The following is a 24,731-nucleotide window of genomic DNA, read 5'->3' as shown; positions in this document are numbered from 1 at the left end:
ATTCCTCAGTATCCCATTTCACTCCACATCAAATCTTCCTGATGATTTTCTTATACTTCAGCATGCTCATCATCACTACATTGTGGTCTGAGTGTATATATGGTTATGGGTAGCATATACCACATAATTCAGTATCTTATTTCAGAACCTCTCTCTCAGCATGATTTACAGAAGCTCACATGTTTGTGTGCCTCCAGACCATTTTCCAGTTACACCTCTTCCTCTTGTGCTTTATGAACAATGTATTCACTATAGCCAACTGAAGTTTACTGCAGAATTATACTAGTCTTTCTCCTCTCTCATTCCTGCTATGAAGTCTATATCCTCCCGTAACACTGTTTTCAATTCTTTCCCCCTACTGCAGTGTTCCAATTCTCTGTCATTCTTAGATTATCCCCTCCCTTTACATACTGTGTTACCTGTCATATTCTCATATGCTCTTCCTAGCTCTTCATCCTCTGCTTCTGACATCAGCATGTGTAGATGAATTATTGTTGTTGGCTTTGGTTGGATGATGATTCTGATGAGAATAATCTGATCACTGAATTGCTTAAAGTAACTCACTCCCTGACCTACCTTCTTATTTGTAATGAAGCCTATTCCAAATATACTATTTTTTGCGGGTGTCGATATTACCCTAGATTTGTCTGATGAGAAATTCTTATCTTCTTTCAATTTCACTTGACTGATCCTCACTACATCTAGATTTAACCTTTGCATTTCTGTTTCCATGTTTTCTAGCTTCCCTACTAATTAACAATATTAACAACAGTTAGAGAATGGAACAACTTCCAGCATTGTGCCAAGGCATGCAAAATGGCAGTTGTTTGCCCTTTTAATTGGCAGAGTTTCTAATAAGCAAATTTTTAGTCCCCTTTACATTGATCAGAACATTTTACATCATATAAATATAAGTAGAAGCCTAATTGGCTATTCTCATGTGACCTAATAAGTGTCCATGTTCTTTTCTTAAAGTTATTACATGTTCTCCAGTCACATTAATGTGACCACCTGTTAAAAGCCTAAACAACAATCTTCTGCAGTACAGATTGCTGCAAGACATGCAGGATGAGAGTCAGTGAGGTTCTGGAAGGTGCCAAAAGGGATGTGGAGCCATGCTGGCTTCAGTGCTGTGACCTGCTGTGCTAAGTTGACGTGTGTAAAGTCCTAAGAATCAAGGGAAACTAATTCATTGTGATAGGGGTGACAAAGAAAAAATTCAAACTGAAAATAAAAAGTTTAGGTACCAAACAAAGGATGCACGTGAAATAACTAAAAGCAAAAATGATCTATTGATGCACTTGAATATAAATGGCTTAGGAGCAGAACTACCAAGTCGTAAATTCTCAAAAATCGACGAACTAAAAATTCTGCTTTCAGAATCCGTAAATATTAAAATAATCTGCCTAAATGAACACTGGTTAACAGAAGATAGTATAAAAGTACTAAATAGTATTAATAATTTTAAGGTAGCTGCTAGCTTTTGTAGAATAAGCAAATCTCGTGGAGGCTCCTGCATTCTTGTCAATTCTTCCGTAAGTTATACAGTAAGAGATAGTTTTAATTATTTAAATGAAGAGAGCGTGTTTGAAAGTTGCTCTGTAGAGCTGAGTGATCTGAATACATTGGTTATAGCAATCTACAGAATTCCTGGATGTGCGGTAACAAAAGTGTTTTTAACCAAATTCGAATGCCTCCTGGAAAAACTCCAGAAAGAAAGTAAGAAAAAAGTTGTTATAGCAGCAGACTTCAACTTAAATGTCTTAGTTGAAAGCAATGATTCCACAAAATTTCGTGACTTAATTCAGAAATCTGGTTTCAAGCTAAATTTTTCTGAAGGCACTAGGGAAAACAGCAGATCAGTGACCTGCATTGATAATATTATTACTAACTACATATTTGACAGTGGAAATAAGCACAAATACTGTTTAGACTTGGGTATTTCAGATCACTCAGCTCTGTTTATTGAGCTCCCAAAAGCAAATAACCTAAAGCCTCCAGAAGTGTGTATAAAAAGGGATCTCAGTAAAAGTAAAATGGATTTATTCCGCAGTAAATTAAGTACAATTAGCTGGCCTGTAGACTACAATAGTTCAAGCTCGATAAACTATGACAAATTCTTAAATTGTTTCTTAGAGGTATTTAATGAATCATTTCCTCGTAGATATAAGCAAAAGAAGGTTAATGGTAAACTCAAATGGATTACAACAGGAATAAAGATCTCTAGTGCCAGAAAGAGAGAGCTCCACAATGAGTTAAAATCAAACAGAAATCCAGATTTTGTTATTTATGTCAAACAGTATAAAGCTTTATTTAGGAAAGTTGTAGCGACAGCTAAACAAATGGCAAATAATAAATTCATACGAGAACACAGAAATAAGACAAAAGCAGTGTGGTCAGTTGTTCAGTCTGAACTAGGAGCCAAAGTAAAAATTCATGAGATTTTGAAAATTAGACATGAAAATGAAATTATAGTAAACCCTGTTCAGATGTCAAGTTGTTTCAATGAATTCTTCCTAAACGTAGTAAGATCGGATGTGGATACGACATTCTATCAGGGCATCACAAATTTGGAAAACAGCCAGAACACATATTTTAAACAATTTGAAAAAATAACCCAAAGGGATGTGGAAAAGGAAATATTGTCTCTAAAAAACAAAACCTCACATGGGTGGGATGAAATAACAACATCTGTAATCAAGTATGTGTACGATATTATTTCCCAACCACTGTCAACTATTATAAATCAATCTTATGAACAGGGATGCTTTCCAGAGGTATTGAAATATGGTGAGATCAAACCTCTATTCAAGAAAGGATTGACAGAAGATATGGGGAATTACCGCCCTATCTCTCTCTTGCCTGTCTTCTCTAAAGTGTTTGAAAAGATTGCAGCAAAACAAATTAATAACTTTCTTACTGTAAATGATATAATTTTTAAAAACCAGTTCGGATTCCAACAGGGTAAAAGCACTGCGAATGCTATAAATGAGTTTATCCAAAAAATATGCTCCACGTTAGATAAAGGTAGAAAGGTCACAGGCATATTCTGTGATCTGACTAAAGCTTTTGATTCAGTGAACCATGCATTACTCCTCCACAAATTACAGATGTATGGAATCAGAGACACTGCTTTAAAATGGTTTAGCTCTTACCTGTCAGGTAGGAAACAAAGAGTAATTTTAACTTCAAATGGAACCAATTATTCATCAGACTGGAAAACAGTTCCCCAAGGAGTCCCACAAGGTTCGATATTGGGTCCCTATCTGTTCCTTTTTTACGTAAATGACCTACCACTTGCTATTGATGTTCATTCAGTCTTATTTGCTGATGATACATCAGTTCTAATTGAAAATGAGGTATCTGAAAATATTCCAGAAAAAGCCAAAAATACTTTAGAAAAACTTGAATCTTGGTTCTATCAAAATGGACTAAAACTAAATGTAACTAAAACCAAAATGATGCAATTTGAAGCTAAATCAGTAGAAAGGAGTGAAATAAAGATAACTTGCAATGATCAGGATATCACAGAAGCAAACGACGTGAAGTTCTTAGGCCTAAATCTTGACAAAAATTTAAATTGGAAGGTACACATAGATTACTTAGCAAATAAACTGAACAACTTAGCATTTGCAATGTGTATTTTGTCAGGTGCCACAAACATGGATACCAGAAAGATAGTTTATCACTGCTACTTTGAGTCAGTTATTCGTTATGGCATAATCTTCTGGGGAAATTCAGCAAATGTCACTAGGCTCCTAGTATTACAAAAGAAAGTAATTAGAAACATGTGTGTTGCAAAAAAACGGGAATCCTGTCGACCACTGTTAAAAAATTTAAAAGTACTATCTATCCCCTCACTTTACATATATGAGATGGTGGTGTTCCTATATAGAAATCAACATACACTAGACAATTTCCGTTTTGACCACAACTACAGCACTCGCCACAGAGATAACTTCAAACTTCCAACACATCGTTTAAAACTTTATGCCCAAACGCCAGAGTACATGGGGTTAAAAATTTTCAATAAAATAAAAGGAAGTAATATATTTAAAATGGAGATTGGTTCACTGAAAAGATTGCTCTTTACTCTCCTGGTGGAAAAGTGTTATTATTCTGTCGATGAATTCATTGAGGACAGCTTCACAATCTGAACACAGGGATTGTAATACATTTATTATATTATGTACATGTGTAGCTGTAACTTAGAAATGTAAAATATAATGTAAACTTTTGTATTTCTCTTAAAAAAAAGTGAAAAAAGTTTCTTTTGTAAACCTTGACATGTCTCCTGTACATCAAATCAAATGATTTGAAAATTGTATGTAATGAGATGAATAAACCACATAACATAACATAACACGTAACATAACATGGTACAAACGGCCTGATCGAGGTGGTTCCACAGATTCTCAATTGGGTTTAAATCCAGGGTGTTTGGTGGCTAGGAGAGTATGGTAAACTCATCCTAGTGCTCTTCAAACCATGAACATAAACTGTGAGCCATGTGATACATTTTATTGGCGTGGTGGTAGATGTCATCGAGCCAAGAAAAAACAATCTGCATGCCGGGGTGGACATAGTCCCCAAAGAAGGGCCATAAATGAAATTAATATGCTAATCAGTGTGTACTTCGCAGATTGCATTATAACTGATTCAGACTGACTATGGACCGATTTATATGCAAGTCTGGCATTACCTCATCACAGACTGCTCCTGATGACAAACACCATTTGGATAGTGGCACCACAGCAGTTGACAGAAATGCTGCATCAGCTACTCAGCTTCCATAGCTATGTCAGTGCACTTTTCATGCCATTTGTACAGTGTTTTCCCCTCAGAGATATTATAGTAATTACCCATAATTTAAAATTTTGTTTGTTTCTGATTACTGATTAGTTTCTTTTCTCTGTAAAGGATCCTTCAATACTAAAACCAAGTTACAGATAATTTATCCTTTGTGTTTTGATGTCAAAATCTTCTCTTTTATATCTCTTCACTTTTTCTTTTGAAAATATTGTTTAAGTCACAGAATTCTTACTTGAATCTAGATTACCTGTTCATAATATGCTTGTGAATCTCAGCGCTAAAAGAATTTTTTTTTTTCTAAATAAAAAAAAAAAAACTTATAACTCTCTCTGAATGGACACTACATGAGTGATGAAAAATAATTAGTATTTTCCAGCAATATTATATAAGATGTTCACAATGTTACTTGAGTTGAAATTAATTAGAATTATTTTGTGTAGTTTCATATTGTACATAGGTGACACTATTCTGTTACAATTGGGAAGAATTAAAAGTATTTATGTTGCAAAGTAGGGAACATTTCAGAGTAGCTAACATGAGTTTGGAATCAATCAATTATGTGCTTAATATTTCAAAAAAACACTGTAAATATAATTTTCATTTAAATTACTAAAGTTAATGAGAGTGTGAAACTTTACCAACCTGTCTGATATTCCATAAGTCTCATGTAATTTCCTCTTTAATTGTCCTCATACGATTATTCAAAGTGGTGAACAGTTACAGGATACACAGAGACACAACACTAAAATTTACATTTTCATTTTCTTCCTATTTATTAATATTAAACCCAGTTAAAACATCAATTTCTTAACATAGATTGGCAAACTAAATGTATTATAAGTGGTTGCATGAACTCACATGTGACATAATAACAAAACATCTTGACTAACAAATTTATGAGCGGGCTGACTATTGAATCCTACATGTTGAAGACCGACTAACAATATACATAGTCGCCATTCTCGCTGAATGCTAACTACTGACTGATTGATAATTACATAATGAAAACCAAATACTGAAAATAAGATGTGCACTCATTAATGACTACTTACCCACTCATTAACAGCCTACATAGTAATTGTGCTACTTGAATGCTAACCACTGACTGACTGGAAATCACATGAAATCTTCCAAAATCTGTCAAAGTTTTTTCACCTGTTGATAACTCAGTGTTTCTGCTATAGGTTATTTGTATCCTTTACTCCAAAAGTATATACATCCTGCCAGAAATTGCCTTACTAAAGTTTATTAAAATATAGCTTAGGCTATGTAGAGAATATGAAGATTTCAAGGATGTATACTACATGAATCACATGTATAATAGAAAACAAAAAAAGTTATTTAAGGAGTAGACCTGCAGTAAATGGAAGTATTCCACCTTGCTATGTCTTAAGTGACTACATTGTTTAACTTCTTGAATTGCCTGGATTTGAAATGTGAACTGGCATCAAAAACACATTTGCATGAATTTAGCACGAGTTACACATCTGTCAAGTAAATTTTACAGTTGTGTTAGTGATATGCTACTGCTCACTGCACCCTGTGTCTTTTACCAGTCACTTATGTTATGGCGCTATTCCTCTGGGGTAAAGAAGTTTTATTTGACAAAAAGACAAACATGTGTATTCTATAGAACAAAATGAGCCTTGTAGCTCACATCTGCAAAACCTAAAAATACCAACAATTCCATCATTGTTAGTACTGTGTAACTTGGAATTCATAAAGAAAAACCAACAGAAACATAAACTGTGACAACCTGTTCATTAATAAACTCGTGCTGCAAACAGAAAATGGGCATACAATTGCCAGACTTAAGAAAATAGTCAGCACATATATTGTCTCACGGCATAATGCAAGCAAAGGCATTAGAAACACCACATGCAAACAGCTTAGAGGAAAGGAAACAAAGGCATTAGAAACACCACATGCAAACAGCTTACAGGAAAGGAACAGTTGTTTTATCTATGTTATATGATTTGAACTTTCTAAATCTTATATTATACTTATGGAACATACTACAAAATAGGATTGTAAATAAATATACCTAGCATTTTTTCTGGTGTATTCTGCAAACACTGCACAGAGGTCTGCAAAGTGTTTTTCAACTGTCGATATTCTTTCTTGAATAAATTTTGCTTGCTGCTCACTGTGAATAGAAAATTTAAGAGCCATCATTCACATATTTTTAATAAATTAAATGGTTGATGAATTTTGAGGTAGTATGTAACAAAAGAAAAAAGAAAAACATGAAAACAATAAACTATAAATGTGGAAAACATTTAAATTTGGTAGGGATTAAGCTCATAATCGTATTTCATCCCTGTCACCCCATTTCCTTCTCTTCTTTAAATATCACCCATTTATGAATTCAGTATTATTTGAGTCGATGGAGAGCAAATCATCACAAATTGAGATCTTTGCTTGTTTACAGGTGAATGCCACCCACAAAGGGTTATGGCAGTTGAAGGACATGTACCACAGAATTCTGTTTCCACTGGGAATTAACAGTAGTAATGAAATTAATAAGAAGAAAGTTAATACTCCAGACAATAGCAATACATGAAGTTTACACTCTATCTTATGAAATGCAAAATCATTGCGGTCACAAACACCTTTATTTTTATTTGCCTTCAATTTGAGAATAGTGGTCTGTAAAACTGTCGGTTTGGATGACCTTAAAGAAGCCTTTGTAAGATGTGGAGATACCTATTTTCCACAATACTCTTACAGCTACATCTGCTAAATAAAGTATTTATTTTAGGTGCACTCCCTCAGAAAATAATTTCATGCTTCAAGGTTTGGCTGGCTGTATGGGAAGTTGCTCCATCCTGTAGGAAGTAACTGTAGGTCTTTTTCTCTTCTGTTAATGCTGAAACAGATGATTTCAAAATGATGGCAATGTAATGTGCCAGAGTCAGCATCTGATGAAAGAAGATGGGACCAATAATGTGCAGACACTGCACACCAAACCCCACACTTCTGATCATGCAATAGTGTTTCGTGGAAGTTATGCGGATTCTCTGCTGCCCAGAAACTATGATTCTGTGAACTGACATAACCACTTACGTGAAACCAGGCTTCATCAGACATAAAGACCAGAACAATGGCCAAGCCATTCATTGTTATCTCAGTGAACAGCCACTCACAAAACCGGAGGCACTGAGGAGCATCTGCTGGTTTTAATGTGTGAACAACAGACATTCAGTATGGATTCTTGCACATGTCCAGGTGGAGCACTCATCTGCATGATCAGTGTTATATGCTGGTCTCTTATGACAGTCGTTGGATTGATTTTGTAGGACTCTGAATCATCTTCTGGTGAACTGCAGCCCCGTTTTATGATGTGTGAGGAGGTTTCGGAGAGTTTTTTGACTTGTTCCAAACAGATCCTGTCTGACACCATTTTCAGACTAAGTGTTGCATAACACTCTTTGCTGGCACTTTAACACCATTAAACTTCTTAGCAAACAACTGACCAAACGGTTTCCACAACTTTGTTGGCACGTAACTGAGTTATGGCAGCTTCCATGAGGGCACACGCGTGATCCTACCAGCACCACTTGTGCATTTGTTCCATCAACTCTGGCCCTCAACGTATCATCTTTGATGGGTTATATGTTCCCTCTGGGACTGTATGGTGGTGAGTGGTGTTTTTGACATGGAGCTGGACAGGTGCGCCTGAATATTCGGCATCCTAGCAATTTCAGCGAGTTAACACTTGACCGTTGGGCTATGGGGGCTCAAGTTTTCCTGTAGTGTTGACCCTTGCTAGGGGTGAGTTTAGTGGGTAAGGGGCAACTCTCATTGCATGTAACCTGGTTCCGATATGTGTCAGTGAGTTGTGGTGTGCTAAATATGCCAAGATGTATTGAATAACTTGTCAACCACGAGCAGCAGTGCAGTATTATCCAGTGCCTACCTGGAGTCCTGAAGATATTGGTCTCCTTGGCATTTGTTTCAAATTATCTATGAAGACTGTTTAGTAAGTACTGCATTGAAAGATTGTTAATTCTGCCCAATGCGAGTTAGCCAGAAATCCAGTTTCTTTATGCCTATTGGTGACCTATTTAATGCTATGTGTCTCAATTTGGAGGTTTCTGTCTGCGCCAGACTAGTATTTTCAATGTTAATATTGACTATTTGAAACTAATGATGTAATTTGTATTTGTGTTTGTAACGTCCCCTTAGAAAAATCAATGAATTACTGTGCTGATAAACCTCTTACATTATTTGATTTTCAAACAGCTGAGCAAAACTGAACGTTCTCAGACATTTCTCTCTTGACTTATTCTGATCAACAATAAACTGACAAACAATATTTTTAGCGCAATGCAATCTGACTTTCAGAGATCCCTACAAAAGAATGGCCCTGACTAACAATAACCTATACCTTTCGTGAATCACTTACCTCACAAAAATCTTTGTTATTAGAAGTCCTGGGGCGAATTGGATTTGGCCTGTAACTGAAATTGTGTGTGCGCAGCCTAAAGGTGTGCATGTTTGGGTCGCGCGTGTGTGCATACTTGTATTTGTGCACTCTCTTACTATGTGTTGAGCAGCCCTTCAGGTTATAGCTACAGTTTAACCAGCCATCTGCCATTTGATGTGTATCCCAATTACAGAGTCTATTAGCCCCTAAGAGGCCCTAGTAAAGATATACCATGATTTTTTAAAAATCTTATTTAAATTATTATCTAATTATTCTTTTAAATGGCCTTGTACATTGCTTCTTGTTATTGCTGCGGAGATTTACTTGCAGTGGTTATGAGTGGGCAGTTCTAATGCTGAACTTTTGATAGTTACATTTTCAACAGCCTGTGTAAGTATTACTGTGTATGTTAATTTTTATCAAACTTGTTTTGCTGTTTGATGTTGGTATGTTGACAGCCTTGTATCTGCAGCAGTTGATACATTTGCTGTTCTGCTTGTGAGGGGCAGGGATGCGTTTTCCTTCTGCTTTGCCAGCTTTCCTGTCATTGCACAAGGCCTAAGTGTTGGCAGGTCACATGTGATTCTGCAAATCTCCTGACCCAGCCTCAGGTTGAGTAGTTTGTTGTTATTCTTTTGGTATCGTGCCACAGTGGGGGTGCCAGTGGATTAGGAAGTAACTGACTCAGTAACTCTTGTTATTGGAAGGCCCTTGTGGGCATGTAATGAAAGTCTCTAGGCAAACTGAACAATGAGTTTCTTGATTTCTTAAAAAATTAAGGGTTTAATTGTCATTATTATTTTAATTGTGTTTTAGGAGCCTGACAGTTTAATTAAGTACTTAACGTGGTTTATGTGGAACACGATTGGGGTCAATCAGTGAAGTACTACTGTTGCTTTTATTTTAGTTGTGGGTAGCCTTTGGGCAGCTTGGCTGTATCTTGTCTGTATCAGAGCAGAATAACCAGTGGAGATGTATGCATTTTCATGTTTTTTTATTTAATGCTTGTTGACCTTATATACAAATCCTGTTGTGGGTTAGCCCACAGTTGTGATCCAGTTACGAGAACAGAGTGCCACCGCAAGTTTATTTAAATACTTAACTGTTTGTAGTCGGGCCTTCACTGTGTCGCACAGTTGACATTTTTGAGCACTATTTCTAATTTTATGTATGATGCAATTGTCCTTATACATTATTAATTTCATTTAAAAATCTTAACCATTTCTATGTATTTCGTAAGAATCTTGGTGACTGTCAGGTGTCTCGTGATTGCATTGTTATTAAATAAAACTATTTGTTTGGGAATGACAAATGACTATCAAGTTTGGCCACCCTTTCACATATCTTCACTAAATTAATCCCAATCCTTGTTCTTGGTCTCAGTAACTTTTTATAATGAATACCTGCAGGGGCGGTGTAAAGGGGGGGGGGGCTATGGGGGCTATAGCCCCCCCCCTTTAATGGAATACCACTTTATACTGGATAAAATGACTTCAGAAATCAGCGATTATATTACTTCAACAGATTCAATCATTTTTTTTATAGTTATGTAGCAATATGGGTTGCAATGTATTTCAAAAATACATTTTAACAAAAGAATAAGAGCGGCAAACAGCTTACTATCTAAACCAATAAATATCATTTAACTTAAAATGGGCGTCTTATTATTTATTAATATACATTGGTTGTATATTAATGTACCACTTACAATAATCTAGAACGCTAAATATGCCGGGTATGCCTACCAACACTTAAATTGCTAAACCCAGACAAAAACTTAGAAATAGCCCGACATATGGGTCAAATCGTATTATTTTCCCGGGCACATACATTCTGTACACGCGTTGCAGTGCTGGCAACGCCAGCGGGCGCGTGTCACGTACCGACGAGAGTTACAGGAATTTGTGAATGCGCATTATAGTGACGTTCATGTTTAAACGTAGTACGCATTTGTAGTAAGGAATATGAATGTAAATTAAGTCCGTTTTAATACAGCTCAATGAGTAGAAGGCAAATGATATTTAGATTATTCAGTTGTCTGTCGAGCGGGGCGACGTTGCGGTGTATACGATCGCCGATTGGTAGCGGCTTCTCATTATCTCAATAAAGAAGTAAGGAAAACACAGGATGTTCCAAAAGGATCTTTACAAATTTCAGAAAAGTGTTAAAAGGTGATGGTTAATTTATATATACATAAATTTAAGGGGCAGCATCTGATATTAAATTTTAAAAACCAACCAAAAATTGATATAATAACCGAAAAGTCCGACAGAGAATGTAAATAAAATAACTCAAACCCCGAAACCGAGAGTAAAATTCATTTAGCGGCTGCAACCGAGTGAAGAAACCGACTGGACGAATAAACAATCGACTGACCAATCGATTGTTAAAAACAGTCGGTTGTCCTTCCAACTCTTCCATGTGTTGTCAGCTACAGAATTGGAAGCGTCACAGGCTTGTGCATCTAGAGTCTACAATTTCGACAACACAAAACAATTGGTAAGGGTCATATTTTCTTAATTTTAAATAACCCTTCCTTCATGTTACTGAGATTTTTTACTAGTAGTTATTAGTTTAATTAAGTAAGATTAGCGCTATTAGGTTTAATCGATAACTAATGGTAAGAATACAGCTGGTTGAAAACATAAAAAGTGAGGTCAATTTTTAAATGTACCATTCGCCTATAAGGTGGTAAAATATTTTCTGCACAAATCAGCGTTATTTAATTAATTTTTACTGAAAAATAACACTTTATTGTTGTTTCCAGAATGAGAATTTCACTCTGCAGCCGAGTGTGCGCTGATATGAAACTTGCTGGCAGATTAAAACTGCGTATTGGACTGAGACTCAAACTCGGGTCCCGAGTTCGAGTCTCGGTACGACACTCAGTTTTAATCTGCCAGGAAGTTTCACTTTATTGTTGTATTTTTTTTACTAAAGCTGGAGATACGTATTTTTGATATTAATAATATCGACAAAATTTGTAAGATGTGAGATGGTGGTTGCTTATTCTATGAATGAGGACACAACTGTGTATGCTGTAATGACATTTGCTTAATGTTGCAAACTTTTCACGGATGTACACGCTTTTACACAGTTTACAATGTGACAATGTTAAGACAACTGTGAAAATGCCGCATCTTGTCCTCTGAAATTTAACTAATCCTAAACACAACAATATTAAATTTTATTAGAAGTTTCTTTACAAAACTCTCCTTTTGTTAAGCGATGTTCCACTCCGCCAACCACTCCCCCCCCCCGTCCCCCAATTAGCCCCCCCCCCCCCTTAGACCGACTTCTATATCCGCCCCTGAATACCTGCTGCTCCACTGTGAGTACTGTCATCCCCTTTTCACTGTTCCACGCACACTGAAGACTAATTCACACTGGCCATCGTGTCACATAAAGTCCTGTCCCATCAAAACATTCTGCAATGCATTTCAAGTGGCGGCATGCGTACTGGACGTCCCGTCCCATAACGTCACGTCACTGCACTGTCAAGGTTTCTCAGCAACAAAGTTTAGACGGCTGACGTCATCCATCCGTTGTAGATCATGAGACACCCAAGTTAAAGATGGCGCCGATAGGAAAGTGTAGTGACGCTTCTCTCTCGCTAAAAAAGGCAAAAAATGAACAGTTCTTCGTGTAGAGAATGTGAAAAGCGTGCGATGAAGGGTATTCTGTGTATCAAATGCAACTTCTGGTTACACGAAAAGTGCGCGAAAGTAAATCTAAAGTTCGTCAGCGATGATTTTCCGTGGACATGTCACGGTTGTTTACGTGACGAAACGGCCGATCTTGTAAAGTGCAGTTGATACAAAAAACGAAATTATACAGTTACTACAAAGAGACATTGAGGCATTAAAAACCGAACTTTTGATCATCAAGAAAGAAAACGATACATTAATACAAAAAAGAAGTCCTGTGCGTGTAAAAGCCATCAAACGGAAAAGCAAGAAGATCGCAAAAATACGAGTGACCGATCGGACTTTAAAAACAACAACATTTCAAGTGTTCCCGTTGATGTTTCGGTAAACTCAGTAAGCCAAAAACCGGAAGACAAATATAAATGGAAGGTGGTAACATACACAAAAGGAAAAACAAGGCGACAGATACGCAACAAAAGGAAAATGACTTTTTAATAATTGGTGATTTGCTGCTGAAGAATATCGCTGTCCCCAATTGCAAGATCGACGTACGACCTGGAATTAGAACGCAACAGCTCGGTAAACATTTTAAAAATATGGTAAATGCAAGACAAGATACTACAGAACTAGATTCTGAAACCAGACATAACTATAAAGGGGTGTTTATACATGTTGGAACGAATTCGTTAAGGAGCAGCAGTGAGGAAGAAATGGCAAACGAAACAAGAAACATGATTCGTTCTGCAAGAAATATGTATGCAGGATCTCGGCTGATACTTAGCTGAATCATAAGCATCAGGTCGGTGAGTGAAAAATATATCGCCAAAATAACCTGTGCTCTTAAAGAAGCATGTGATCGTCTTGGGGCAATTTTTATAGACCCAAACAAATTCCTACGTGAAAACTCACTAGCGGAGGATGGCTTGCATTTAAATAGACTGGGGTCTGTAACATTCAGCAGAATGTTTGCAGATGTCTGCAAAATCATTAGAAGCAAGGGAAGGGGTGAAAAATCATACACTCTAGCTGGAAAAGAAAAATATAAGCACCATACAAAAAAAAGGCGATACTAAAGAATTTGACCCAGAATACAGCTCACAAAATGTAAACCAACAAAAGAAAAATTACATAAAAGTACTTCATCAAAATATTCAATACTTTGGTAACAAAATATTAGAAGCAGAAGTACTCCTGAGTGAAGACCAGACATATTATGCATAAGTGAACATGGACTAACTGAAAGTAAAATACATAATGTTGCAATAAAGGACTACAAACTAGCTAGTTACTTCTGCATATCTAAATATAAGGGTGGTGGCGTTTGTATATATATTAAAATAGGTACTCTATCAAAGAATGTAAACAGTGAAGCTGCTACATTGCCCATAGCTAGAGAAAAAGACTTTGAAGTTACTGTTATAGTGGCAGAGGATTTTAGAGTGTTTTGTGTGTACAGGTCACCATGTGGCAATATTAGCATCTTTCTGAAAAAAATTGCTACCTTATTGAGAATGAATATGAAGAGAAATCTTATTATATGTGGAGACTTCAACATTGACATGGGAAAAGACGCAATAATAAGACAGGGTTTTGAAGAATTGTTAATACAGCATAACATGAAAGTAACAATAACTGCACCAACAAGAGTGACTTCACAAAGTGAGACAGTTATTGGCAACATAATTACTAATATGTGTAACTATGAGTCACATGTAGTTCATACAGAAATATCTGATCATCATGGACAACTAATCAGCTTTTGCAGAAGTAATGACACAGTATCAGAACCAAAACAAACAACCAAAGGAATTGGGATCATCAGTGAACAAAATATCAACATCTTTAGAACAATGTTAGGTAAGGAAACCTGGAATGAAACCCTACAGGCCCAGAGTGTAAATGAAAAATATGACGCATTTATTTCAACAATTAAGTACCATTTTAATGTAGCATGTCTTAAAGTAAAGAGACAAGAAAGGCAGCAAGATCAAACACAATGGATTACCAGTGAAATACTAGAACAGCGAAGGAAGCTTCAGGATGTGAGACGGATGGGCGAAGCTGAAAACTATAAAATGTTAAAAAAAGAAGTATAGAAAGACAGTAAGAGAAGCCAAAGCAAGAGCAATTGACACCACCATAGCAAAATAAAAAAAAAAAAACAAGGCAAAGGCAGTTTGGAATGCAATCAATGCTGAAAGAAAGGAAAAAGATGGGTCAAACAAAGAAGAAGGTATTAGGTCAATTAAAATAGACAACACAGCAGTCACAGATGGTATGGAAATAGCAAACATACTGAATAATAACTATATCAGTGTAGTAGAAAACTTAAAATTGGAAAGAAATAGTAAAAAACAGAAGGGTATTAAGGTACCAAAAAGATCATGCAGTACTATGTTCTTAAGACCAGTCACAGAAGATGAATTGCGGAAAACTATACAGAAACTGAAGTCCAAGAAATCAGCTGGTGGTGATGAAATATCAAATCATGTAATAAAGCTGGTATGTGAGGAGATAATAACACCAATGCTGAACATAGCAAACTGTTCTTTCAGAGATGCAATTTTTCCAGAAAAACTGAAGATAATGAAGGTAGTGCCTGTGTACAAGAAAGGCTATAAGGATGATCCCAGCAACTACAGACCAGTTTCACTGATATCAGGTTTCTGAAAAATCCTAGAAATGCTTATGTATACCAGATTAGTTAACTATTTGGACAAACATAACATTCTCATACCCTCACAACATGGTTTCAGAAAGGGTAAATCTACAAAATCAGCAATTGCCAGTCTAACATAATACATTTTACAGTCCTTAGATGAGAAAAAGGTTGTCTCTGCAATGTTTCTGGATCTTTCAAAGGCATTTGACACCATTGACCATGAAATGTTGATACAAAAATTAAGCAACTATGGCATTAGGGGGCAACCAGGTGAATGGATAAAATCATACTTGTGCAACTGCAAGCAGTATGTATCATTAGGTAACTCGTACCAATCAGAAATCAAACCCATCAAATATGGAGTGCCACAGGGTTCGGTAATGGGGCCATTGTTATTTAATGTGTTTGTTAATGATATAGGTGTTGAGGAGGAAGAAAAGAAAATATTGTATGCTGATGACATGACAATACTAAATAGTGATCAAAATATGGAACAGCTTGAGAGAAGAGCATACATATCTGCAAATGTCATAGCACAATGTCTGTTGGAAAATGAACTGGTTATAAATCTAAAAAATACTATATATGCAGTGTTTAAAAACATGGAAAAGGCTGTAGACATGGATTTAGAGGTTGATGGAACAAGGCTAGAAGAAGTAGAATCTGCTAGATTCTTAGGTATTCTTGTGGATAATGAACTGAAATGGAAAAAAAACATATTAATAATGTCTGTAAGAAACTGAGCTCTGTCATATTCTTAATGATGCTGCTATCACAGTATTCAGACAAGAACCTTCTGTGTACAGTGTATCACTGACTTTTCGAACCATACTTACAGTATGGAATGACTGTGTGGGGAAACTCAAACAAACAAGAGACAAAACGAGCGTTCACATTACAAAAAAAGCAATTAGGACCATTTTAAGAAGAAAGACCTCTGAAACGTGCAGAAACTGTTTCAAGAATTTAGGTATCTTAACTTTTTCATCGTTGTATATATACAAAACAATAATGTATATCACAAAAGGTAGTGAGGACTAGATTACAAACGCTAGTTTACACACCCACAATACAAGAAGGAAGAATGAAGTACGGAGCATACCCCACCGACTGGCAATGCTAGAAAAAGGACCCCAGTTCTCTGGTATCAGACTACTAAGAAGTCTGCCCAAAAACCTGCAAGATAGTATACTTCACAATGACTTTCCAAAGAAACTTAAAGACTATCTCATTGAAAACGAGTTTTACTGTGTTGCAGAATACTTATTCCATTAAATTTGTATATATTGTTATTCATTATCAGTGATGTAAAAATGTAAGCTAAAGGTGTAGAAAAATAAGTGATAGTGAATGTTAATACTTTGACATGTCCTATATTACACGTACATTTACTGCACACAATGTAATCTTACAGGATCAAATAAAATTCAATTCAATTCAAAAGCCCCCGATGTATAGCCATGAACAGATATCCCTATATCGTTTAGTTGTGGTTTTAGTGGTTAATATCAGTTGTTTTTTGTTCATTATTCATTATAAAACTGTGTAGCTTTGTTATTTCCTTTGTTGAAATTTATAGTAAATGACGAAAGATTAATTGAAGCAGTGAGGCAGCAGTCTGAATTGTATAACATGAGCATGATAAATTAGTTGACCTCTATTATATTTATGAAGTGGATTTCTGTACATACTGGTACGGTATTTAAATTTTACAATTAAATGCATGGAATATGGCTGCAAATTGAAGTGAGAAAAGTACTGGGGATAGAATCACATTGATTTGTAGGAGGAATTTACTTGTATATCGTCAAGCGTTTGTAGTGTTTTGTGAAGAGGAGTCCCGAAACCTCCAGACACTGCAAGTTGTTTGTTTAAACATGTGTTTGTGGCTGGCTTATTTATTGTTAAGTAGCGCTCTGGATTGTGTGTGAAATAGTTTTGCACACCACAATGGTGACTATTTATGTAATTTTTACTAGCTAGCCCCAGTACGAGAAAGGCACTTGAACTATTAAAAGCCAAATACAAGACATAAGAAAACCTATAAATCTCGAGGGGTAACGTATTGAGTGTGATCTGACTATTGGACAAAAATTGGCACTGACCAATAACGCAACTTAACCTTAAACAAACCAAGTTTTGATGGGATGGGATGGTAGCTCATAACACTGCGTTTCTTTTAGCAATTCTGATTGCAATTTGACATAATAAATATAAAAACTGATGCTTGAACTTTCTAAAATATAAAATGAAGATTCATCTTTCTTGAGCTCCTTGTATAATGTGCGAAATACCCTTTCTGCACCCCACAATATTTTTGGACACACTCTTTTTTGTGTTGTTTTGGCCTTCTGTCTGCCTTCTCTAATATACAAGCTACCCTGCAAGCTGCAAACCATTTGAGTTCAATAAATATCATTTTCGTACAAATGTGGACTCAAATAATAAGCTACCATGCTGTGTATGCGCATTTCACATGAAAGAGCAGTTGAAAATCATCTTGAGAATACCGCAATTCCCACGAAAAAAACAATTGAGGACAGCCATTACAGCTGATATCACATGACCTGAATTGACTTGAAGTGCTGTGACGTGACAGACAGTATGAAGCTATGAATATATCTTGACGTGATGGTGTCATGACATGAGGGTGCCATGATGGACAGTGTGAACAGACCTTGACAAAACGCACACTATGCTCTGAACCAGTGTGGATCATATGGTGAGCATACATGCATACATTCACTTCCAATCGTATCGACTCCTCTGGGCCACTATTATCCGCCCCACCTCGTATAATGATAGGAGTATCTTTGCTTTTAGAGGATTCACTTTCCCAAGATTGTTTAGTTAGGCGTTTACCCCAGGAACAGAAGTTAGAACACGGCATGCCACAAGGTTGGGCATAGAACCCACTCCTCTTCTTCATTTTTGTAAATGATCTAAGTGAAGTTGGTGAGACACTACAATTTGCGGACGACACCACTCTTATTGCCAAAGGGGAAAATTCTGCCCAAGCAGTCATGAAGTCTGATGTACAGTTCGAGAACGCTAAAAAATGGTTCATCGCCAACAAGATCAAAGTAAACAAAGGAAAAACCCAGCGTATGGTATGCAGCCTTGGAAAAAACACATACTCTGACCATATAGAATCTGTGAAACTGTTAGGCTTCACCATAGACCACAAACTCTCATGGAATGGACACACTGTACATGTTTGCCAGAAACTCTCTCGTGTAATATACCTCCTACGAAGATTAAAAAAGTGATTACAGACCAGTTTCTGATAACTGTCTACTATTCTTCGTTCCATGGGCACATTCTGAATGGATTACAGCTATGGGGTCATTCAGCAGGCTGTAAGGATGTGCTGCTACTGCAAAAGAAGGCAATAAGAATTATGACATCGAGCAGCAGCCAGGAACACTGCAGACCCTTATTCAGTACATTGGGAATAATGACTGTTTATAGCCACTATTTATTATTATGCCTCATCCACATAAAGGAAAACCTAGACACCTACAGCAAGAGACATAACATCCATAAACATAATACCCACAGCAAAGAAGACATAAATCTACCAACCTGCCGACTGTCCAAAACAAGAGACAGTTTTCCAGTGATCGCTGTGAGGATATCCAACAAACTACCTGTTGGATTGCAGACCCTGCCACTGGACAACTTCAAGAAACAAATTGCTGAAGGCCTAAAACAACGTCCACTATACTCGGTCCAAGAATTCTTTGACTGTGAAGAAAACGAATGGACACAGTGAACATGACATAGTCTATATACATTAGCTGTATAAAGTTTAGATGTTATTCTGTAATTCATTATATTGTAAATCACTTGATTTTTAGGCCCACACCTCGTCTGTTTAATTAGTAAATGATATAAAATGTGTTGAGAAGCACGATTTAGAAACGTTTAATTACACATTTATGGTGCTAATACACACTACTGAAGCTAGTAGTTTCCTTGTTTTAACGAAATTTATCCTAATAATGAAGCTTAAATCGAATTTTCAATGTTCATGTTACACACAAATCGGCCTACATTGTAACTGTCGGAATTTCAAATACCATTAATTGTTTTTAACAAAAAGCGCAATAGTAACGCTAAATATTCTCTTGTGCAACAAGAACAGACACTACTGCAAGAATACAACGTCAGCCACAAGAAAATCTTCTTTTTTAAAAATTTTTATGCACGATTAGCAAAGTAATCCTCTTACAAACATCGAAGGAAATTGACAAATGACGTAAATAAAACAAAACTAAAAATAACAAATGTAGAGAAAAGTCCAGAAATGTGACCATAATTTCATGTGCGGAAAGTGATCTCGTGGCATAGCAACCATTGGGTTAAATAATTACATAGAAATAATGCCACATAGGCTTCATAGCCAATATTGGTCATTAGAGTAAAATAATAACATTAAAATGTTGTTGTTGTTGTGGTCTTCAGTCCTGAGACTGGTTTGATGCAACTCTCCATGCAACAGTAAAGCTGCATGCCCTCGGGAAAAATTACGGCTGTAGTTTCCCCTTGCTTTCAGCCGTTCTTAGTACCAGCACAGCAAGGCCGTTTTGGTTGGTGTTACAAGGACAGATCAGTCAATCATCCAGACTGTTGCCCCAGCAACTACTGAAAAGGCTGCTGCCCCTCTTCAGGAACCACACGTTTGTCTGGCCTCTCAACAGATACCCCTCCATTGTGGTTGCACCTACGGTACGGCCATCTGTATTGCTGAGGCACGCAAGCCTCCCAACCAACGGCAAGGTCCATGGTTCATGGACAATGACAATGATAAATAATGAACATACAATTGCACATTACCCAAAACCTGATTCAACTTTCAAATTATGTAAAACTGGATGCACATCTCTTATGTGACTTCATGTCCACACCTGTTAAAACTAATTTAAATTTAATACTATTAACTCTTAAATAATTATTTTTTGTGGAGGAACCTGGGTGTCTTACTCAGTGACCATCTTGGAAATCAGGAAAATACAATAGAAAAATTACAGAAAAATAAGTGTAATGCTGCATTCCCTGAACTTAGAAGGTTAGTGTCGAAATGTTAAATTGTCACTGGTACCTCACAAAACTATATAAATTCAGCTGAAAGAGAACCTACCATGAAATCCAAGAAGAAGAGTAGTAACGAGATATCTTAGGGTATTCCTAGATGAATGTCGTAATTTCACAGCAATATAACCAGGAAGTCAGGCAGGAGAAGTATAAACATGCTGCACAAAATTATGAAAATCACAAATACGCAACTTGGGCTTCCCTTGAAAACAGTCAGTGCCGGTCACCCATCTACATTTTCATCGGTTACAGGCTATGGCACGAGCATGTGGGCACAAAAATTACAGCATGTGAAGCCAGCTGTAGGACTCAAAAGAGTGATAACTGAGTCGTATGGCTGAGATATTAAGAGATGCCTGCTGTATGACTCCTAATGATGCTTAAGAGGCGCCTATTGTACGAGCATGGATGATGATGATGATGTTTATTTTGTGGGGCGCTCAACTGCACAGTCATCAGCGCTTGTACAAAGTCCCAATTTTTACTCAATCCACTGTCACGAATGATGATGACGATGAAATGATGAGGACAACACAAACACTCAGTTCCTGGTCAGAGAAAATCCCCAATCAGGCCAGGAATCGAACCTGCAACAAGTCAGCAGTGCTAGCCACTAGACGACAATGGATGATGGTTTGTTAGTAGTTCTAGGAATATATCCATTGCACTTGAAAATAAGAAAAGGAGGAGGCTTTAACGAGTTGAAGAAAGGCGATCAAACAGAGATACAAACGATACATATATTTAAAAGGTAACGTAGGAATTTCCTTGAGGTTGCTTACAAACAGTACCGTTATTTACAGGAAAGTTGGAACGCCAGATGGCTGTAGATGAATGTAGGAAGAGCAGTGTAGAAACATGAGACTAACTAACTCAATAACTGGTATGTCTCAACATATCTCCCATTACTCAGACCAATGCTGTTCGTAGCTCATTCCCTAGTGGCTTACATAGTGAATTTTCTCGAGAACTCCGCTAAAAATGCTCCCAGGAGATTCTCAACATTCCTGAGCCATCAAGAAGGCAGCAGGTTAACAACAGATTAATTTGTTCATTAACAGGAATCTCTTCAATTTCAAGCGGTTCAAGGTAGTGTCCTCCAGGAGTCAGTTAGTCTTTAAATGGGATACCCCTTTCAAAGTGAAGCACAACACTTGAAAACCCTCGACTTCTGTGGGTTTCGGGAAAGCCTAACAATAACTGGGCCTGGATTAACTGGAAACCTTTAGTCCAGAGTGGTGGGTTGCAGAGTATAACAAAATGTCACTTTTTTCAAATTGACCTTACTTCTCGACAAACATAGCTTATTACCAATGGCCATACTCCATGCATTGTGTCTCAGTAGATGGAGCTGAGATTCAACGAGTGGACTAAAGATTACATGTAATTCTTTGAGGCTGCTATCAGATTACTTATTCCAGTGATCTGCAAACCCTTGTTGCGAGGATGGTAACTAAATTAGGCAAATAAACATTTTAGATAGTGCAAAGTGAACACTGAGTAGAACTAATTGAGTAAAATAAGTCAGTCGTGGTTGTGTAGTGCTTTACTGAACTATAATAAAATTTCAATTTTCTAAAGTGAAACACCAAAAAGCCGATGACAAAAGCACGAGTCGCCAGCCCATATATGGTTTATGAGATAGATAAAAAGTGTGTATTGATGACTCAAAAGACATATCTTGTCTTTCAGATGATTGAAGATTTCAAAAAAGATTTTCGTAGAAAAAAATACAATCTTAACAGTTCTTTCCTAATTTATTAATACAATACAATATAATTTGTCACTGCACAGTGGTACATAACAAATACTGCACACTACTCAAGGTACATGTAAAACCAAACCGTTTCTTACGAGAATTTATTTTTAACTAGTCGGATGATCTTCTTATATTCAGAATAAAAACATTACAAATAAATTAATTACAACACATAAATGTCTCATAAAAGTGAAATACTATCTACTACAGCATTGTAACACATACAGGTACTAAAATGTAATTACAGAGAAAAACAAACAGTGATGTGTCAAACCATTATTAGCAGCTACTTGAAATCGTGTGGTCCACATTTAGAATTTAATACAGCAGCGATTCTGCGTGGCATGGATTCGAAAAGTCCTTGGTAGGTTTCCAGAGGCATTTGACATGAGATACCCTATGCGAAGGTCACGTAATTATTGTAAACTAGGTAGTTTGTAGACACAGAGATTGTGCCCAATAATGCCCCATATGTGCTCCATCAAGTTCAGATCAGTTGAATTTAGTGGTCAAGAGATCAATGTGAATTCACAATCATGCTGGTTAAACCACTGTAGCACAACTCTAGCCTTCTGACAAGGACAGATACTTTACTGGAAGATGCCACCATCATCAGAGAAAACATCGAGCATAAAGGAATGTAGGCAGTCCACAATAATGTTCAGACAGTCTTTAGTAGTTATGGAAGCCAAGGTGAATGTTCCCCACAGCATAATACTGCACCCACCACCCTGTATCTGTAGTGTGGTGCATGGCTCGAACAGCTGTTTACTTGGATGACAACAAGAAACATGCTTCATCCGACCTGGGAACACGTTTCCATTAGGCCACAGTTCAATCTCGGTGATATCGTACCCCCTGCAGTTGTAATTGGCGATGTCGTTGGTTCAACTTAGGAACACGTAGGAGAAGTCTGCTGTGGAGCGCCATGTTCAGCAGAGTGTGCTGAACGGTATGCTGCAAAACAATTGTGCCTACACCAGCAGTTTACTCAGTCATCAGATCTGCCACAGATTGCCACCTATCGTGCCTTACAGACTGGGCAAGCTACCGACATCCGCATTCTGTGATGAGACGTGGACGTACAACCCTTGTCGCCTACTTGTGGTTTCACCATTCCTTACCAGTTTCTATAGAAGCTTATGACATTACCATGCGAACAGTCGACTAGCTTCACCTTTTTCCAGATGCTTATTACCAAGCACAGGATCTTAACATCTGGCATTTGTCAAGTTTCTTATGTAAGTGGTTTAACCCATTTGTTCCTCTTATCGCTGCTAGAGTGAGATACCTTTCGTCTCTGCTCCACTTGCATACTTCCATTACCATGCCGTGTGCCTGCAAAACTACCAGATGGCATTCAGTCTCGGGGTGGGCAGTGGTCATGATTAAAACAGCTGTGATGTTCTCCAACCAGACTGGATAAAATAAAGCAATCATGATGTTTTGACTCATCAGTGTGAATATGAACACCCATGTAAAAATGTAAACTGCTAATGAAATGTATGTGCTTAGTGACTTTAATTATTGTCTTACATAAATGAGTTTATCGAATTTTTTCGCTGCATTCAAAAAATGAAAGACAGTTCTGGAAATCTTTCATTTATTTCCTTCACACAGGTCAGCACTAGAACTCAGACACCGGTTAACTGAATATGTAGGTGAATCTATTTCCAGAACTATCTTTCATTTTTTTGAATGCAGCGGAATAATTCGATAAACTGATCGAGTTTACAAATTTTCCTTTACATTTTAATTTTGGCTCTCTTTTCTTCGCTCTGCCTACTCTCATGGGTCCCAGAACATTAGCCTGGATGCTCCAGCCTAGTTACACCCTGCTATTATCTGGACAGTTACCTTAATTATGTGGTGATTATTTTCAAAAAAAATGGTTCAAATGACTCTGAGCACTATGGGACGTAACTGCTGTGGTCATCAGTCCCCTAGAACTCAGAACTACTTAAACCTAACTAACCTAAGGACATCGCACACATCCATGCCCGAGGCAGGATACGAACCTGCGACCGTAGAGGTCGCGCGGTTCCAGACTGTAGCGCCTAGAACAGCTCGGCCACTCCGGCCGGCGGCGAATATTTTCCGTGTGTCTTCTAAGAGTAATCAAATCGGGACATGACGTAGTTAACAATATCGTTACTTAGAACCAATCTGAAACGAGATGATTGGCGAGTAACATGAATTTGTCTGTACTCTGCCAGCAAAATCTTGCAGGAAACCATGTTATCCAGCAAAAGAATGGAGCAACGCGAACAGTCAGAAGGAATGCCATCAACAACTATTTCAGATTTTCCAGTCTGTGGCTCCAGA

At 37.1% G+C, this 24,731-nt stretch overlaps 1 protein-coding gene across 2 annotated transcripts in view; it reads right to left on the bottom strand.

Moving 5' to 3' along the window:
- The window catches only part of LOC126235834 (CBY1-interacting BAR domain-containing protein 1), a 211,854-nt gene that overhangs the window by 158,700 nt on the left and 28,423 nt on the right, over positions 1 to 24,731 (bottom strand). For both annotated transcript variants that reach the window (XM_049944691.1, XM_049944690.1), the window contains exon 2: positions 6,857 to 6,958. In XM_049944691.1, the coding sequence (XP_049800648.1) occupies positions 6,857 to 6,958 (102 nt within the window). The remainder of the gene's footprint in view (positions 1 to 6,856; positions 6,959 to 24,731) is intronic.

The sequence above is a fragment of the Schistocerca nitens genome, chromosome 2 (genome assembly GCF_023898315.1).
Source record: "Schistocerca nitens isolate TAMUIC-IGC-003100 chromosome 2, iqSchNite1.1, whole genome shotgun sequence".
NCBI classification, from domain to species: domain Eukaryota; kingdom Metazoa; phylum Arthropoda; class Insecta; order Orthoptera; family Acrididae; genus Schistocerca; species Schistocerca nitens.
Note: the sequence above shows the minus strand (reverse complement) of the source record. Positions and strands in the feature narration are given on the sequence as shown.